The sequence below is a fragment of the Trichechus manatus genome, unplaced genomic scaffold (assembly GCF_000243295.1).
Source record: "Trichechus manatus latirostris isolate Lorelei unplaced genomic scaffold, TriManLat1.0 scaffold00142, whole genome shotgun sequence".
Lineage (NCBI taxonomy): Eukaryota > Metazoa > Chordata > Mammalia > Sirenia > Trichechidae > Trichechus > Trichechus manatus.
In genome coordinates this window covers 1,464,425-1,480,080 of record NW_004444078.1, presented here as the reverse complement: position 1 = coordinate 1,480,080, position 15,656 = coordinate 1,464,425, and the positions used below count along the sequence as shown (strand labels likewise).

Genomic DNA, 15,656 nt, shown 5'->3' with positions numbered 1-15,656 from the left:
TAGTTCTGATAAGACCAACTGTTTGGTATTTTATAGCATTTTTCTAATGTCTGAAAAGATTGTTTTCCTGGTTGTTTTGAAACTTTGGTGTATTGATAGGTATTGTCCTGAAAATCTGAACATTTTCCAGGTGTCGACTTGTGATATAGCATTTTCTCCTTGGCTCTCTGAATTGCCTGGACTTTAATAAGATGAGTCACAAGCATAACATATGGGTTCAATAAAGTATATCAACAGCAAATCAGTGTCATATTGGTTACTAGAGAATGCATATGGGAAAAGTAGCATATGCCACGAGGATGAATTGATTGATTTATTTTAAGAGTTTGAAGGAAATAAAATGTGATCCTCAGCTTAGTCTCTGAAGCATATCAGAGTTGCCCTTTAAAGAACCAGTGGTTACATCTGATAAATATATAATAATGATCTGAATTTTAAGGACTTTCCGCCCCTTATCCCCTGCAGCTTTGCCCTGTCAGATGAAGCATATCGATCCCTACGAGATCAAGATAAAGACCAATGTATTCTCATTACTGGAGAAAGTGGAGCAGGAAAAACAGGTAAGGCCTCCACTAGCAACCTTGCTTCCTCCTCCCCACTCCTCACCCCATGTAGAAGGTAAATGATGCACAGAATGACTATAGCAAAGAGGGCAGGGGGGCCCTCACTAGCATGAAGTGTCACAGGGCCACAGTGAAATTTTCTCCTAGGAGATACCTTCTGTGATTAGAATCATGGAAGGAGTGTTAGCTGGGAAGGATTTCTGTCTCTTACATGAAGCAACAAGACGCTTATCAAAGAGGTTCCAACCTATTCAGGAGCCTAGGACTGTATTCTACACCTTTCTAGTGCAGTCCCTGGGTACTTCAAGGTCTTTTACCCTTTGTCCAAGACACCAAGGCCTTTGTGTGCTTACAGAGTTAAACCACTTTCCCAAGGAGTCCCAAATCACTCACATGTAAAACAAACTCACACATAAAACAAACCCCTAGTTGGTGAGGGGAGAGGCTATGCTTTTTTCTTGTGTTTTTAATGCAAGCAGTTTGTATGATTGATGGTCTTGAGAAAGTGATTTTACGCATGGTGCCCGGCTACCTGGAAAAAATTCAAAAGAGCTTCATTCTCTGAGTCCAGCTGGAGAGGTTAAAACCACGGCTGTCATTGAGTTTCTTTGATGGGACAGATGCAGAGATGGAAGAGGAGGATGATGAGGGAGATGGTATTTTTGTAATGGTTTCATCTACAAAATATTTTTGTTTTACACATCTGCCTTGAAATGATTTTTGTTTCTACACCTGTTCCTTCCTCCACTTTTTTTTTTTTTAGGAGTACGTCCTCTCTTCCTCCCAATGTAGCTTAAGAAATAGTGACAAGATAGGTGTGTCCAACTCCTTTCCTAGTGCTCTTTGGAAACACAGTGCTCCATTTCTTTGCAGGGTTGGGCAGGGTCTAGGCTCCGGATGGATGGAAACGGACTGGCACGCAGGAATCATAAGTAACAGAAACCATAGACTTATATAGTTGGAAAGAATTTTAGTTAGAGACAGTCTAGTATTTCCACAGGATAGCCAAACTCCTTTCTTTTTTTGGTAGTGATGAAGGCTCACCACTTTGTAACACTGCCTGTTGAATTTGTTGTACAGATACAGCTAACAAAAGTTCTACCTTACCTAGAGATGAATTTCACCTGCACTCTTGGGTTCTAACTCTGCCATCTGGAAGCTTACCAACTTAGTCTGCTTTCTCTTTTACAAGATAACCACCCAGTTGTTTGAAGATCACCATGATAGCTCCCTAGGGCTAAAAATCCCTTTTCTTCCAAAAATTTCTCATGTGATTTACATTCATTTACTCATTCATCCAGGAAATAATTGCTGAGTACCTACTGGGTGAAAGGTACTATACTAGGTGCTAGTGATACATTGGGGAGCCAGATACCATTCCTGCCCTTCCTTTATCAGTGTACCCTCTAGTAGAGGAGATGAACAGTAGCTTTCTACTATACATATACATGACATGCATGCATGTATACATACAAATTATATACATAATATTAAATGTAGTGAAGGAAAAGTACAGGGTGCTTATAAGAGCATATAAGAAAAGGATCAGATCTCGTTCCAAAGTCCTTCACTGTTAGGGTCATATGATACGACCTAATGCTAGTGACATGCTAATTTGTCAATATACTTCATAAAACCGCACGCCGAAAGCTAAACAGAGTATGTAGTCCTGGTTATGGTGGGACTATTACCCCTCTTAATACACATGTATTGACTTATATTTTTCTTCTCATCAAGCAAGATATTGTAGATTTTTTTGCACGTGAACTTCTGTTAAGTCAAATCTTCTCAATCTAGTATAATTCAACAAAATTATTTTAAACCTACATGTTGAATCTTTTAGTGTTCTTTAGTGTTTTACTTAACCTTCATCATGACTAAAGATGTATTTTTTATGGTATTTTGATTGTATCAATTTGTTCCTAAGTGAGTCAGCAGAAGTGGGTTGTGGTCACTGGTTTGACTGGTCTTGGCCAATTCTTCATCTCCTGTGAAACAAATTCCAAGAAGACAGTACACCTGTCATGGATTGAATTGTGTCCCCCCAAAATATCTGTCAACTTGGCTAGGTCATGATTCCCAGTATTGTATGACTGTGTAATCTGATGTGATTTCCTTATGTGTTGTCAATTCAGTCATTATGATCTAATAAGATGGATTAGTGGCAGTTATACTGATGAGGTATACAAGATTGGATAGTGTCTTAAGCCAATCTCTTTTGAGATATAAAAGAGAAAAGTGAGCAGAGACACATGGGAACCTCATACCGTCAAGAAAGCAGTGCCGGGAGCAGAGCGCATCCTTCGGACCTGAGGTTCCTGCGCAGAGAAGCTCCCAGACCAAGAGAAGATTGATGAAACAGACCTTCCTCTAGAGCCGACAGAGAAAGCCTTCCCCTGGAGCTGATGCCCTGAATTTGGACTTGTAGCCTACTAGACTATAAGAGAATAAATTTCTCTGTGTTAAAGCCATCCACTTGTGGTATTTCTGTTAGAGCAGCACTAGATGACTAAGACAACACCCATTAATTAGCCATGTCAATATATGACCTCTTCCTCCTCAGAGAGTAGTTAACTGCACCACTTCCTTCTGATTCGAGATTCCATTTCCTGGTGGGCTCATGTACCTTCCTTACTGAGAAATGGAGTGGAGGTTGCTGGTACTATTTCAGAGGGTTGGTATTCATCCTTTTCGGGGAAAAACAACAGCAAAAACACTCCATTCCTCTGGTAGAAATCTAGTAGCATGGAGTTCATTCTTCATTTCTTTAGTTTTCTCTTTTCTGGATATTTTTTCCACTCAATAACTTGTCCTACTGGTTTTAATGCCCCATTCGCTATATAAAACCTTTTTCTACTTGTCATTTTTCCTGTATTGAGACCTTCCTGGGGTTTCTTTGCCATCTGTCATAAGCTAGAGAATGGACAGCTGCTTCTTGGGCCTTTTTGCCTTTTCCTCTGTTAGGGCCATTTTATTTACAGCACACACATTAATTGCTGCTTCAGACAGAAAACTGGAGGAGGTTACGATAGGCTTCTTAGAGCAGAGCTTCTCAAACTTTCCATGGTAAAGCACTAGGCCTTCCTCCCTTCCAGTCTGTTGTTGACTGATACAACAAAAAATAAATTACCAGAAAAATGAAATAAAAGAAGTCATAGAAAATCCAAACCCTATTTGTTAGAAGGTAGTTTCAACATACATAATAGCCTATCACACTACTATGAAAATTTCTAAAAGCCTAATCGCGTGTGTAGACCGTTAAGAGTCTGTGGTCTGGCACTGGACCTCTGACGTCACTTTGAGTAGCACTGCCCTAGAAGTCAGTGGAAGCCTCTGTCCTGTTTTTTGGCTAGTAGACTTCCTGGGTCATGAACTATGGGCATCTCGGCTCTCCATTACTACTGAAAGTGCTAGTGCTGGTAGGTGGAAACTGTTCCTGAGAGCTGCTGTTTTTAAATATCCACTTAGCCGCACTCTTCTGTAGCTGCTGACATGGGAGCCCTTCCTTTTCATTTATAGATCCCAATAGCATTCTCCTACCCCTCAGATCCCACAGAAACATGCAGTGTTTTGCACACTTATTCTCATCTTCTTTCTTTTAGAAAATAGTGGTACAAATTTTTTTTTATGGTTTTAGTTATCATTAGACTACAAATGTGGGTAAAGCCTAGAACTTGCATTTTGTTAAAAACTCTCTGTTCTATGGACATTACTTTAAGGGAAAATGAAACGATGGAAGAGAATATAGACTCTACACTGTAGCGTGAGGAGTTTGGAGGAGGCGGTTTCATCTCAGTTCTGAGAGGAAAAGGGATACTAGGTCATTTGGAAATGTTACATCATCTTATTCACTAAAATTGTTTTTAGTACATGTACATATTAAAATAAATGAAAGTAAATACTAAAATAAACAAAAGAAGAGAGCTAACATTTATGAGGGCCTGGAATGTGCTGTGGAGTCCCTGAGTGGTGCAAATCATTAATTCACTCAGCAGCTAACTGAAAGGTTGGAGGTTCAGCTGCTAACCGAAAGCTTGGAGGTTCAGGTTCACCCCATAGTGCCTTGGAAGAAAGGTCTGGTGATCTACTTCCAAAAAAATCAGCCATTGAAAATCCTGTGGAGCACAGTTCTACTTTGATACACATTGCATCACCGTGAGTCGGGATTGACTCTGTGCAGCTGGTTTGAGTATGCTATATCCTTTACATATAGTATCTCTTTTCAATAAGAAACTTAATAGCTTGTGTAGAACCACCATATAGTATCAGAGGGCTTATTTTATAAGAAGTAATTAGTTTAACTAGGTCATAAACCCCCCTTGGCAGATGACGACATTATTGGTCTTAAACATTGGAGACGCGCTTAAGCTGTGGTGTTATATAACGTGGGCACTTAGGGAGAGGCGTGAACTCTTTGAGTCCACTGGGGTCCTATTTAATTCATTACTGCTATGCTAAATAAAAAATTCATCATGCCTCCTAAAAGTGCCCAAGTATTTCTAGGCAGTGAATGCACCATTTACTTCGTGAACACAAATAGTTTGTGGAGAACCATTCAAGCACTGATAGGGGGCAGGGAGGCAGAACATGAAGGAACCATCATAACTACATTTTTCCAAGGACCTCGGAATCTGTGGACCTGACAAGATGGTCTTGACATAGGAAAACATTATAAATTATGTAGTTTCTAATTTTACAGTTACCTCAGTTTCTAGGTACTCTTCAGCCATCTGCTAGAGTTATGAAGCCTGCCTTGCTCAGTAAGACCTTTGATTCTGAACCTCAAATGACCTCGCACTACTTCACATCCTGTGATAGTTCCCGACTCCATCAGTGACAGAGATGTCACTCACTTACTGTAGCCTAAAGATCGATGAGTGTTTCACAACACTGAAAATATCCACAGTGAAGCAGAATAGCAAAGCAAAGTCAAGGCCAGCATGTAGTGAGTTTTTGTTTTGTTTCTTCCCCATGTGAGGACGGGCCCTCTTGATCTGCATGTCCTGTATGCATTATCAGAGATTGTGTGGCCCTCTTTCAGAAGCAGGTTATGTGCAGTTTTATTTCAATAAAAATGTCACCAGTTGAAGGCTGTGTCTCTCGTTGCATGACCCTTGCTTTTTTGTATTATTCTGGAGCAGTTCACAGCTGGCTGTCAGATTGGTCTGCAAGTGTTGCAGCTGGATTATTTTGCAGCCCTGCAGGTCAGGTCTGCTAAAAATACTGTTCCTCCGAGTTGCAGCATGCTTGTTTCATTGCACACAAACAGCTTTGTTCGTTTAGGCATTCTTACTCTGTCAGACTACTGAACCACCAGACCTATGTAAGCTCCGTCCCTAGGAATACTTGGGTATCTTAACCTAGGAGATAGAGGTGTAGAGGTAGATAAATATATCAGTATGTGTGTATAAATGTATAACTCTGTGTATGATATATATGGTATCAGTGATTATGCATAGATACTTCGTAACTCCTAGATACATTTATTAGAACCTCTGTGAGAAAGACTCAGAATAAGTCTTGCTTATGTTCACACCAAGGGCAGTGGTGGTTTAGCGGTAGAATCCTCACCTTCCATGTGGGAGACCCAGGTTCGATTCCCAGCCAGTGTGCTTCATGAACAGCCACCTTCCTTTGTTAGTGGAGGTTTGTGTGTTGCTGTGGTGCTGAACAGGTTTCAGTGGAGCTTCCAGACTAACATGGACAAGGAAGAAAGGACTGGTGATCCACAGCTGATGAAAACCCTATGGATCACAACAATGTGATCTCCAACCAATAATGGGGATGGTGCAGGACTGGGCAGCATTTTGTTCTGTTGTGTATGAGGTTGCCATGAGTTGGGGACCAGTGCAACAGCAGCTAACGATAACAATTTTCTCACCTTTTTCCCTTGACACAGTGATTGAATCCAGGTGTAGCCTACTCAGGTAACATGCATAGGTTTTGAAATCTTAGCAGGAGGATTCCCATCCTTTTATTTCTAGGATCGTAATAGGTTTCACTAAGATGTTTTGGTTTTCCTTTTCTCATTAACCCACTGCTCTTTCACAACACTTTCCTTCATAAAAATATAGAATATATTATTATTACTTATTAATTTATGTAATTTATGATTATGTAGTAATTACATAATCATATACAATATATAATTCAGACACTGTGCAGGAACCCTGGTGGCACAGTGGGTAAGAGCTTGGCTGCTAACAAAAAAATTGGCAGTTCAAATCCACCAGCTGCTCCTTAGAAATCCTATGGGGCAGTTCCACTCTGTCTTATAGGGTCTCTATGAGTCAAAACGAAACCATGGTGGTGTAGTGGTTAAGAGCTATGGCTGCTAACCAAAACGTCAGCAGTTCGAATCCACTATGTGCTCCTTAGAAATTCTAGGCAGTTCTACTCTGTCCTGTAGAGTCAGTATGAGGTGGAATTGACTCGACAGCAGTGGGTTTTTTTTTTTTTTTTTTTTTAAATAAATCGAAAGCAACTTGTTGGCAACGGATTTGTGTTTTTTAGTTAGACACAGTGCATGGTGGCAGAGAGTACAGAGTTTAGTTAGTTATCATTTACCCTTACAGGAATTTTAACATCCCTAGAATCATAAAACTGTCACCTGAAACCCCATTCCACTCTTTGAAGAAATGAATTTGACCCAGATATTCATAAAGCATTTCATCACAAACTGTTTGTACACTAGTACGGAATATCTGCTAAACCTTAGATGGTTTGTTATTTTTCGGTGAGAATAGATTTTGACCTCAACGTTGCAGATTTGTTTAAGAATTCATGTTTTCTTGAATATGACTTTTGATGAATTTTAGGATTAAGTTACATTCAGACATACGTACATAAGACGTGCATTCAGACATGTGCATAAATTTACATATATAAAGTATCTATGAGTTAGAAAAAAATTATAAACTAAGAACTGATTCTAAGCAATGCTGTTAGCTGATTTTAAATGCCAGTATCTTTTTGTCTAAAAATGGCAGTGCTTTTCAAAATTTTAGTACATATAAAGAATACACCTTTTTGTCTAAAATGGAATCATTTTCTCCAGCATTCATGAAAGATTACCATTACTGGATTGATATATTCACAGTCTTACTCAAAAGTAATGCTTTGGAAAATGATTACAGTTTTATTCTGATTGCCAGGTCACGTTTATATGGTTCCTGTAGCAGTTAACATAATTGAAAAACTAGACTTTGCAACATGGAGGATTATATTCAATTCTTGATTCTCCTCAGAAATATATCCATAATTTTTTTATTCATAGGAATTATTACATAAAGATTTGATTTGGATAAATATCTAAATATTTTAATACAGATCCAAGTTTATTTGAACTTTGGCACAGATGGAGCAAAAAGGAAGTGAAGCAGAAACTCTCATGAGATTATTACTTCCTGTTTCCAGTAGGATAAAATAGTATGAAAACAGCCTCCTAAACTATGTTGGATCTTAACACACATCCTTAGTGGTTTGCTCATTTCTCTGAAGTAGTGACTAGCTCATGAATTACTTAAAGATTAAGTATTATGTCAGGAAAAAAAGTGTAAGAGTTGTCTCTTTTAGACAATGAGATTTTTTATGGAGAAAATTACACTTAATCTCAGCTTTCAAAAATGAATTACTGAAATAGAGCTCAGGAATAGAATTCCCAAAGATACTTAAAGAATCTGAACTTAGAGGTTTTTCTTTTTTCTTTTTTTAAACAACTTGGAAATAAGTATCGTTGAAGTATATTTAAAATTTTTATTTGAATTACTTAAATAGGTTTTAAAGCTAGTCATGAAAATGATTCTTAATTTTAATTTCAGTTAATCCATCTTTATATCCCAGCAGATATTGTGGGCTTGTATACAGTTTAACGGCCAAACTGAAAAAACCAAACCCATTGTCATTGAGTAGGTTCTGACTCATTTAACGGCCGGGTGATGTAAATCTAAACCAAATCCCACGAAGTCTGTGCCTGGTGCCATTTTTGAGGAGCAGATCTGACCCCAAGAGGACCTGATCCTATCTTGTCCTGGTCTTTGAAAGGTCTCTGAGAAGCCAAGCCAATCCCAGTGGCCACCAAAGGGCTTGTTATGAATTGAATTATGTCCCCTCAAAGTATGTGTTGTAAATGCTGACCTCTATGCCTGTGGTTATAATCCCACTTGGGAATGGGTTGTCTTTGTTATGTTAATGAACAGGATTAATGTAGGGTGTATCTTGAGTCAGTCTGTTTTGGGAGGAACAGTGGGGTAAGATAGATGCCAAGACACAAGGAAATTTCCAACGAACCAGGAAGCAGAAGCTGAAGAGACAAGAACCTTCCTTCAGAGCTGACAGAGAAAGCCTTTCTCTAGAGCCAGCGCTCTGAATTAGGACTTCTAGCCTCCTAAACTGTGAGAAAATAAATTTTGTTTGTTAAAGCCACCCACTTGTGGTATTTCTGTTATAGCAGCATTAGATAACCAAGACAGGGTTCTTAGACTTGGTTGATATTTTTTTTCCCCCTCAGGCCAGTTTGAATCCTGAGTTCATCCTGAACCAGAACAGGATTTTCAGAGAACAGAGTGTGGCCATGTATCTGAAATGTTAGGCTTGGCTATAGTGAGGGCCATAATCACCAGAATTAAAAAAAAAAAAAGTCTGGCCTGGATTTTTATTTTTCTTGTCAGTTTGCCTAAAAGAAAACTTACTTCCTCATCTAAAATCAGTGTTGCATGTGAGTGTGTGTGTATATAGCTGTCTAAGGTAGTTATTTTGCCTATAAATGTCAGTTTTCAGATGCCTAATATTTTAATATAATTATCATAATAAAATAATTTTATTATATATGTCGTATACATATCTTTTATGTTGTTGTTAGGTGCTGTCTAGACTTATAGTGACTGCATGTGAGAGAGTAGTACTGCCCCATAGGGTTTTTCTAGGCTGTAATCTTTTCTGGAGCAAATTGCCAGGACTTTCTCCCAAGGAGCTACTGAGTGAGTTCAAACCACCAACCTTTTGGTTAGCAGCTGAGTGCTTAACTGTTTTACCACCAGGGCTCCTTATATAATATGTAATTATATAATGTTATATAGCTATATCATAATTATACTATATTATTATAATTAACAATATTATAGTAATAGCGCCAGCAATGGGTACAGCCACCAGAGATCATGGGCATAGTGCAGGACTGGTAATGTTTCGTTTGTCATGCAGAAGGTTGCCATGAATCGGCACTGACCCATTGGCTACTAACAACAGCAATGGGGCCAGAGATTTATTTCAGGAAAGAATAATGTACATAATATATGTGAAGAGCGTAGGTGAGGATAGGGAGCAAAGAGTGCTGCCGGTAAAATGGAAGAGCAAGCCTGTAGGTGAGTTGTGTCAGAGGACAGACAGCAGCGTTGGAATGCATGGGTGATTCAGGAGAGTGGACCCAGTGTGGGAGACCAGATAGCGTAGGAGTCAGGAACTTGCTGGAGGGCCTCACTTGAACGTGAAAGCCCAGAGAGCCTCGAAGGAAAGTATCTTGAAGTGACCAGAAGAGTTCCAGCTTGGACTAGTGGGTAGAGGGAAATGTGGCACCACGGAGTCAAATAAAATGTTGTTGTTAGGTGCCGTCGAGTTGCTTCCGACTTATAGCAATACTGTGTACAACAGACTGAAACACTGCCCGGTCCTGTGCCATCCTCATGATTGTTGTATCATGTATGTGTGTGTGTGTGTGTGTGTGTGTGTGTATGTATGTATGTAGTATACTATATATATGTAGTAAAGTATATGTAAGTAGTATACTATATATATGTGTGTATGTGTGTGTGTGTGTATATATATATATGTAGTATCCTATAAACTCCTTGTCTGTAAGTGAGGCACGGTCATCCCGAACTGAGCAACAGGACTAAGTCCATATAATTTACCAGCTTTTATATAGTTCATCTCTGAGAACAATGGAAAATATGATTCAAGAACTTTGAACAATGGAGGATGTGTTAGGTGGACAGTCCTCCGTGAGGGAAAGACATTGCAAAGATGAAAAGGCTGTTGTTTCTCAGTTTTACAGTCTTTATGAGAGACAGCAGAAATCAACTGCAGCAGAGCACAGGAGAACCTCTCTGGCCCTGTTTTCATTGTCTGGGAAGCAAATTGGAGGGAAACCTAATATCTAGCCACTGAAGAAGTACCCAGCTTCTGACCACAGTTCTCAGGGCTCTGTGAAACCATTTATTTCCCCTGTGCCACATTCGTTAAGGAGCCCTCATGGTGCAACAGTTAAGCATGCTGCTGCTATCTGAAAGGTTGGTGGTTCAAACCTACCCAGTGGCTCTGCACAAGAGAAGACCTGGTGATGTGCTCCTGTAAAGATTTCAGCCTTGGAAGCCCTGTAGGGCAGCTCTACTTTGTCCTGTAGGGTCTCTATGAGTTGAGAATCGACTCGATGGCACACAGTAACAAACAACAACATGCCACATTTGTTAGTACTCTTAAAGCAGTCATTTTAGGACTTGAGAGCTTCATGTGGCCTATAGATTATTGGTGCTCAGTGACTCCTGTTAGTCAATGCTTTTGAATTGCTTAAAGGCCCTTTAAAAAGCACAGTTGGACATGACCAAGATGACAATCCAGTTTTCATTTATTACTTCCTCAACTATGGGAAGTGGGGCTGGAAGCCACCCATATACAGGTCATTCCATGAGAAATGGCAGGGTTGTCATTGCCCCATTGGGCCCATCAGCAGAGAAACCATCACTCACACCCGGGGAAACTCTTCTGCCCTCGGATGGTAGCACCAGAGCAAAGACTTCAGACAAAGCAACGTCTGAAGAGATTGGTTTCCTCACCTTGACTGACCAGACAAGGAAGTTATGTTCTGCTTTTCCTACATTTAGTAGTTGAGCATTTCCCAGAGCCTGATTATAGAACATTAGAACTAGGACATCTTGACAAAAAACAGATCACATGGCTAAATAAATGCAGCATTCTAGATCCTTTTCGAGAGTTCCACCATGTACTCGAGCATATTAAAGCCTCTGAGAAGTCCTGTAATAAGGAGAACTATTTCACTCCCTCTAACTCATTGTCGCCCCAAATTCGTTTGACTCTGGACCCCATTTTTTCTGTATAGCTATTAACATTTCTTGGAACTTAGTGTTAAAAGGGTTAGGTTCTAGGAGACAGATGCTGAGGGAGGGGACATGAAACGGATAGGGAAAGGGCAAAGCCACCCAAACCAGATTTTGTTCACCATGCCAGTTTGTGCTAAGAATTAGTTGTATTCTTGCAGTGGCCTGCTTCTTTCAGCAGTTTACCTGGTACAGCGTTACTAGTGTGAAGCCTATGAAAATCACAGTGCCCCGAAAAGTTTGTATTTTTTGTTATCAAGCCCTTATTATTAGCTGTTTAGTTTTTTAATTGAATTAAAGAGTAATTAATTTGGTCTAAATGTGGGCATACCAGTTTAATTTAGAAAATATTTTTGAGGAAAAGTGGTTCTTTTGAACTTTAAAATACATTTGGTAAAGATATCCAGGTTACTTGGTTATTTTTGGCTTGAATTGTCTATATTTAGTGTAGTAACTGTATATAAATAATTGCTTCCAGAAGATATTTCTCCTGAGATTTTGTTGCTTATGTTACCCAGCAGTTTTTTTTGACAGCCCAGTGATAACTTTCAAGCACTGTTATGATCAGAATTAATGAGATTTTATTGAATGGAGACATTAATATTTAAAAGGTTTCTTAAACGTTGTTTACTCCCAGGTATAAAAATATTTAAAAGGTTTCTGAAACATTTACTCCAGAAAGCATTTTTAGTGGGTCTGCTCCCCACCCCCATACCCCTCCAAGATTTTTGAAACTTCTGATTAATTTATTAATATGCCTTATTTTTATCCACAGAGGCCAGCAAGCTTGTTATGTCCTATGTAGCAGCTGTTTGTGGAAAAGGAGCAGAAGTTAATCAAGTCAAAGAACAGCTTCTACAGTCCAACCCAGTCCTGGAAGGTAGGATTTCCTGCGTATATTAGGTTGGTGTGACTCGAACATTAGATCCAATTTTCAGGACTCCTTGGTGCTGGGAGGGAAGAAGAAGGAAGAGAATTGGGGCCAAGTTCTGCAGAGCAAATAACCTGCATCCTAGGAACTCTTGGCTTCAAGTGCTGAAGGAAAGGAACAGTTAACTCTTGTAAAAGGTGCTTTCCCACCTACAATACGTTGTTCCATGTCAATTTTTATTTAATTATTTAAAAAGTTGATATTTGCATTTGATACGGTGGCTGGGAAGAGCTTGGTGGAAGAGAGCTCTATGAGTGCAGTGCTGCTTTATCACTAGGATGAATCCTGTGGCTGTTTATTTCTGTTGTCAGGGAATCCAGGGCCATGCCAGAGAACCACTTAAGGACTAGTTTTTTTTCAGGGCCACAGAAAACAGCCTATACCTGACCCTAGAACTCACAAATTCCATGGTTGGCCATCCAAATACAAGGCCAGAGAGAGCCACCTTAACGCATGGAGGATGGCATAAACCATCAATATAGACCGTCCTTACATTGGAGACAATAAATCAAATTCTTTTATTGATAGTGAGCCAATGCTATCTTTATTGTCAGTTAGCATGGTTGTTGGGTTAGAGCGGGGTTCTCAACCTCGACACTATTGACATTTGGGGTGGATAATTTGTTGTGGGGGCTGCCCTGTGCTTTGTAGGAAGTTTAACAGCGTTCTAGCTCTACTCACTAGGTGCCAGTAGCATCACCCTTTCCCCATTGTGACAAAAATATCTCTAGAATAGTCACATGTCCCCTGGGGGGTCAAAATCACCCCTGTTAAAAAACCAAAAATATCCCCTGAAGTCATCTTAAAACTGAGCAGTAGTTTAGCTTAACTAGTAAAAAAGGTCTGCCTTGAGCATTATGCTCCTGTAAGAACTATATGAGATCAAATTGACAACAGCAACTCGAAAGATTAGATAGGAACCTAAGAGGGCAGTGAGTTTATGTTAATAGAGGAACAACTCAGAAAAGGAGAGTGAGAATGGTTGCACAACTTGAAGAATGTAATAATTGTACACGTAGAAACTGTTGAATTGGTGTATGTTTTGCTGTGTATATTCTGAACAACAATAACAAAATAAATAAAATTTAGGGAGAAAACATTGTCACTGGTTTAGAATCACTAGGCTAGAGGAATAGTTTAGTTCAACCGTTTTTCAAAGTCATGGAAGGTCGATATTTAACACAGATTACAGCAGAGCTGCTGGGGGTGGGTGGGGGCACACCCCAGTGTGGAGGGACAGAACCCTGCCCCATTGTCTTTGGTTAACCACTTGCCTTTGAGTCATTTCTGACTCACGGTGACCCCTGTGTGTCGGAGTAGAAATGCACTCCATAGCAGCTTTCAGTGGCCAATTTTTTAGAAGTAGATTGCCAGGCCTTTCTTCTGAAGTGCCTCTGGGTGGACTCAGACCTCCAGCCTTTCAGTTAGCAGAGAGAGTGGTAACTGTTTGCACCACCCAGGGACTCCATTGTCTCTGATACTTAGGCCCAGCTTCTCCTTCTCTTCCAAGGATGCCCGGAGGGCTCCTGAATACTGAGCAGTCACTGTGACCCCAGACACATCTTCATGCTTCAGTTTCCCATTTTATTACAAGAAGACACCACACAGATTTATCCCCCAGGTAGTGAAATGATGAAAGTACTTTTAAAGTTATAAAAGTACTTTAAAGCTCTGAGAAGCAAATGCCAAATCATCGGTTACGTTGTTGATCTTTCCTCCCCTCAACACCTTAAGTAACAGAGACGTTATTATAGAAAATGTTTTATCTTCGTTTGATTGTTCTAATCTTTGACTTTTGTCTTCTGTCTTTTGCCTTTAAAGGTTAGGGTGCTGTACATATGCTGTATTTCTGTGTATGCTTGTTTTAAGAATGCTGTGATCTAAAGGAGAAGCACTGTGGAATGCTATAGCTTGCATCTTTGATTAGAATCTGGCTCTTTATGTGTTGGTATTTGAAACTAGGTTCCAGTGCAGGAAATGGAAGAAATGTCTACTGTGGGCATGTATTATCTTTTATGGGAATGCTTTACTTTTTCACTGGAGCAGCTACTGTAAATGAACATTCAGAACAATGAACTTAAAAAAACAATTGAGGAATGTGTCTTGCGTGTTCTATAATGGAACACTTGTTTTTGATTCTCTGGCTTACAATAAAGGACTTCAGTGTTTGGGGCTGTTGTTTAGTAATGTGCAACTCAGATTTGTTTGATGAAAAGAAGGTTTATGGCCTGCAAATAGTGCCCTGAGTAAAGTTTTTTGAAGCAATTCTTTCATTTGCCCTTGACCTTCAAGCTACAATAAACCATTCTTTATGCACCAGCTTCTTGAGCTGGACTTTGGGGCTGTGTAAATTAGCTAACTTGGCAGCCTTACATGTTCACACTCACCACAAAGTACTAGCCTGTGAAAACACTAAAAATGTCATGGTTTTCATGACAGCCAGGTCAACCCTCACTGTTATCAAGGTTGTGTGTATTAAAGCCTTTTACCTTGTGGTGGACATAGGAGTCCCTGGGAGTGCAAATGATTAATGTGCTTGGCTACTAACTAAAAGGTTGGAGGTTCGAATCCACCGAGAGGTGCCTCAGAAGAAAAGCCTAGTGATCTACTTCCAAAAAATTGGCCATTGAAAACCCTATGGAGCACAGTTCTACTCTGACAAATACAGGGTTGCCATAAGTCAGAAATGACTTGACAGAAACTGTTTTTTTTGTTGTTGTTTAGTCATATACTACCATGGTCTGGGGCCCTGGTGGCACAGTGGTTAAGCATTGGGCTGCTAACCAAAAGGCTGGCAGTTTGAATCTACCAGCTGCTCCTTGGAAACCCTGTGGGGAAGGTTCTACTCTGTCTTATAGAGTCACTATGAGTCGGAATCAACTCGACCGCAGCGGATTGGGTTTTGGTACCACGGACCAGATTCATTTGCCCTTCCCTTGTGCACAGGCTTGGTGAAAAAATCTTTTTACCTTTTGACTCTGGGATATTACCTGGAACATTGTGTGCCTGGAGCAGCACCAACCCCATGGTTCTTATGTGCCCTCATTTAAA

General features: G+C 39.9%; 1 protein-coding gene across 1 annotated transcript in view; it reads left to right on the top strand.

Annotated features, from left to right (window-relative positions):
• Positions 1-15,656, top strand: part of MYO1B (myosin IB) — a 200,428-nt gene that overhangs the window by 104,336 nt on the left and 80,436 nt on the right. The window contains exons 4-5 of the mRNA XM_004385602.2: positions 466-560; positions 12,450-12,554. Coding sequence (XP_004385659.1) covers positions 466-560; positions 12,450-12,554 — 200 coding nt within the window. The remainder of the gene's footprint in view (positions 1-465; positions 561-12,449; positions 12,555-15,656) is intronic.